Source organism: Trachurus trachurus, assembly GCF_905171665.1.
Source record: "Trachurus trachurus genome assembly, chromosome: 8".
NCBI lineage: Eukaryota > Metazoa > Chordata > Actinopteri > Carangiformes > Carangidae > Trachurus > Trachurus trachurus.
Window position 1 is genome coordinate 32056313 of NC_139905.1, and position 4819 is coordinate 32061131.

At 42.5% G+C, this 4819-nt stretch overlaps 1 protein-coding gene across 1 annotated transcript in view; it reads right to left on the reverse strand.

Moving 5' to 3' along the window:
* Positions 1 to 3593: 3593 nt before the first annotated feature.
* mpp2a (MAGUK p55 scaffold protein 2a) overlaps positions 3594 to 4819 on the reverse strand; it is a gene marked incomplete at its 3' end in the record, with an annotated part of 9712 nt that continues 8486 nt past the window's right edge. The window contains exon 5 of the mRNA XM_083976900.1: positions 3594 to 3620. Within this exon, the coding sequence (XP_083833026.1) occupies positions 3594 to 3620 (27 nt within the window). The remainder of the gene's footprint in view (positions 3621 to 4819) is intronic.

Sequence of the window (4819 nt, forward strand, 5' to 3'; positions counted from 1 at the left end):
CCGTGAATGTGGTGACGTAGGGACGAGGACTGTTATGGTGCGTTCAAGGAAACTCGTATTTTCCGACCGTGAAGTGGTACCAGTTCGATCTGGTACGAGTTCACCGGTCGGAAGTTACGAGTGGCCGTTATAGTGACTTTCACCGGTAAAACAGGTCGGAAAAACACGAGTGGGTTGCCTGGAACGCTACAAAGTCGTAAGTTGTGACTTGAAGCTGTAATTTACGATTTCAAAAGCCTGCCTGGAACGCAGCATTGGCGAAAACGACCGGACCACTTACTTCTGCTTTAAGTCAACAACGTATTTGAGGCAACATATTGTCAGAGATGTTTAGATGTTAGCCAGTATCACAACTAAGCATAAAGTCCGCTAGCTTAATGCTAACGTATAATGTAAAACTCCATAGACAGGCTAACAGAAATTAGCCCGTCGCTATCGGCGTTTCGCGGCAACCGACAGCCATAGCAGTAAAGCTATGTAAGTGAAGTTTGGTGACTTCCAGATGATATTTAATCTTTCTGTCTCCAAAAATCATCAATTGCCTCCTGTGAAATGTCTCTACTGTGACAGCTGTTGCCATAGCAACTGTCACCGAATGTTGACTGTTTGTCCCAGTGAGTGGAGGGGGCGGGGCTTAGCCATAGGTCAATTATACAGTGCAGTGGGTCATAGTGGGAATAGTGTGTGTGCCAGGTGACACTCTCTCTTGGTGTTCCTGAGATATTATTTTCAGAAGAATTGATAATTTCAAACATTTTTGGAAGACTTTATGAGTTTTAAAGGGATAGTTTCACCCAAAATTGAAATTTCACTCATTATCTAATCACCCTCATGTGGACTAAGGGCTGGAGAAGTTTCAGAGTCCTCCGTGGCTTCTCTGAGTTACAGGGGGTCTCGGCGTAGCAGTGCATGTCCATATAACGGTTGCAAATGTATACCAACTGTCTTCGTAACAAAAAGACACACCAAAAAACATCCAAATACCTCCAATACGTCTTGTATTGAAGCCCAGAAATGCAAAATGTCCCGAAAAAAATTAAATAAGTCTATTTCAAGTTTATTTTGTAGCGGAAGCTTCTGGGAGCTCCTCTTCCCGGTTCGTCAAATTTGGACGAACTGGGAAAGAGGACAGACCCTGGTTCGTCCAAATTTGACGAACCGGGAAGAGGAGCTTCCGCTACAAACAAGCTTGAAATATAAACTTATTTAATTTTTTTCGGGACAATTTCAATACTCTGTAACTCAGAGAAGCCACGGAGGACACTGAAACTTCTCCCAGCCCTTAGTCCACATGAGGGTGACTAGATAGTGAGTGAAATTTCAATTTTGGGTGAACTATCCCTTTAAGGTCAGAGTGTTGAAGAAGGGTAGGCACACCCAGCATGAGAGGGAGTGAAAGTTTATTTGTTTTTGAAATACAAAGCCAATTCATTATTACTATTATTTTAAGGAGCTGGTCTAGAAGAGCAGAAGAACTGTAACTAAATAGAAACATATTCAAATATTCTGCAGTAATCTGACAAGAATAATGTGTCGTTTTTATCCCTCCATAGTTAAAGTTATGAAGCAGGGCCTTGTGGATATAATAATTAACCGACAATCTGGTCTTTTGCCACTTGCACTTTATGACAGGTTTGTTTTTCATGCCCTGATCCTGGCATCAGTAATCAATGATTTGTAGTTGTAATGTCATCTATGATTAATCATTCAATCAAATTAATATCAGGACAGGAGCAGGTATGAGTGAGAAAAGTCTAAATCCAGACCTGTTCTAATAGGTCACAAACTTGGTTTCTATTCTGTGTCCAAACACATTAGAAAAAACTTATAGGATTGTGGACTGAAACGTGATGACTCTCTCTGCTGTGACCAAGGTATCCACTACCTGGGCCAGCCTCCATGACAACAGTCTGCTGAAGGTGGCTCTGAGACCAGATCACAGACGGGACAGCTGCAGTTCACACGTCAGGGGGAGCAGTTTAGACATCCTGACCCTGGTCAGTCTGACCAGGCGCATGTAGGAAAATGCATTCGTTGTAATAGTATTTTAAAGATTTTCAACTCTTGCGATTTCTATTTATTTTTTATATTATTTTCTATTACTATTCTTTCTGCCCTCTTTCTTCTGTCCATATCATCTTCCAGCATACTGATCTAACCTTTCCAGGTGATTACCAAAAACATAATAAATGAAGGACCAAAGCTTAGGCCTTGAGCTTTGTGTGACTTCCTCATATCAATCTCAGGCGTCTGTGTTATCCTATTATCCATCTACATACATAATATATATTTACACCATGAGAGTACCGATCCTACATTATCTTCTCTGTCATTCTCAGGGAGTACCATATCCATTCAGGGAAGACTAAGATGGCAGCAAGTCTAAAGAAACCGTTTTCCAGGAGAGGAGCAGGCCGGCCATTGATGAGTTCATGAGACTGATGAAGGTATGGGAGGTTATATCTGAGTTGGTATATTTATCATTATAATTCATTGTTTCTCCCCTGACTTCCTGTGATACTTCTGGCAGACATTAAAGGGGCCACATTATGGAAATATCACTATTTGAAGGCTCTTTAACATATATTTAGGTGTTTGTTTTGCCTTCTGGCCCCAAAATGTGAGAATGACAAATAAATCTGTAATGTTCAGACTCACTAGGTTGAAATCCATGTGGTTTTATGAGCTGTAGTTGTCTTCTAGTGATGTAACTATGATTCAAAATTGCATAATATCTTCCTACCTGGTACCAGGAGAAGGGCGGGCAAGCAGTGGTTCATTTGCATTTAAAGGGACAGACACTGAAAGCAGCCGTTGTGAACAGGGCTGTTTAGAGAGGATAAAAGACTGTGATGTTTGATCCTTGGGGGATTTTGACCAAAGCATGTAACAGACATGTCTTTAAGACACCTGGGAACTATTTTAATTTGTGGAAAGGGGCAAATAATAATAAATATAATAATAATAAATAAGATATAAGATATTATAATAATAATAAAAGAATAATAAAATATGTCTCCTTTAAAGGTAAAGGTAAGGTAAAGGTACTTATTTGTCACATATACAGCTAGTACAGTGAAATTCTTTCTCTGCATTTAACCCATCCCTGAGAGCAGTGGGCAGCCACGGTGCAGCTCCCGGGACCAACTCAGATTATGAGCCAGTGCCTTTGGTCAGGGGCACTGACTGGAGGATCAGGCTAGCTGGCATGTTTTTAGTGGGGGGAAACCGGAGCACCCGGAGGAAACCCACGCAGACACGGGGAGAACATGCAAACTCCACACAGAAAGGGGGCCGGGGATTCGAACCCAGGACCTTCTTGCTGTGAGGCAACAGTGCTAACCACTGTGCCACCGTGGTACATTGTGTAAGAATTCCTCCCATCTAGCGTTGTGGTTGTATATCTCAAGCATCTCAGTCGTATTTTTCATGCTGCATTCACGTGAAATCGGTTAGACGGCAGACGGACGACGGCCGCTGCAGGTAACGGCTTCAACAAGCCTCTATGTAAACAAGTGGTCCGTCAGCACGAGGCAAAACAATAGACCATTTCTATGTTTATAAACATTGATGACGTATGTTGTGGGCGGGCTTCACTGGTGGCAGACGTGACAGCTGATCTGGTGTCAACAGTGGAAAGCGGCATCAAGAGCGATCAAATCAGAGGAAGATGGATCATACAGAGGCCTTCTCTGATTATTTTAATGTTTTGTCAACAGACAGGTTGTCATACCTGAGTAGGCTAAGTTAACGATTATCAACGGAGTGTGTTGTGTGTTACGGACCGACGTAGGCTACTGCCTAGGGACACAAAACGCTGCGTGGGCGATCATCAACAAGTCCATCAACTACGGTATGACAGCAAACTGTTGCCTACTTGTATGACTGTATATTACAGTTTATTTAACGGATCCATGTCTGTTATTTCTGTATTAGTCAGACTGTTGTTAGGCTATAGGCACAGACCGTTGCTAGGGACACCGCTCATGACCGATGGTGTAAAAATGAATGAATGAATGTCAAAATAAATGAATAAGAGGGTGAACGTGAACACGTGTTAACGTTCACACTGAATGAAACGGTAAATGTTTATCCCTAAACGATGCACGCAATATCTACATAGGCTATAGTTTATACACTGACTGATAAGAACCTATTTTTTCCGTCGAAAAAAGTTGTAAAGGACGGGTCGTCTTATAGGCCTATTGGGGGTCTAGATATTGTAGCCTACATGTGCAAATCAGCGGGTGACACCAAACAACGTCTGCCCAAGCAAGTCAGAGCTTTTATTTCTCTCACACTCACACACCAGTGACCTAGAGATGCAGCGCATCTGAGGGGACGCGCGTGTGTTGCCGCTTCTCCACTACACAGTTACAGCTCGGCTCTACTCGACTCGGTTTAGGTCCTAGTTTAAATCACAGCTGAGTTCTTTATAGTTCCTCCTCAGCAGTCGTTGTATCACCCCAATTTCCACCGGGTCCGTCAGCGCGGCGGTCACCACTGATCGCTCCCTCTCTAATCACCATTTCATCGGTCTCGCCGCGGCACGACTCTCTTTTTCTCTCCTTTCGTCAGCTCCAAACTCACTGTTCTGCACCGCGATTACGAAAATTAAATAAAATTCACCCTCTAATGTGGGCTCATCATCACAGCTTAGGGTCGTGCTGCAGCCAAGCAGCTGCGCTGCTTTTTTTTTTTTTTTCCCTTGTATTTTTATTGGCATTTATAATACAGACATACAAACATAATAATTACAGAACATGTGAACAAAGACAACAGAAACAGAACATGACAGGTTGACAGAAAAAATAAATAA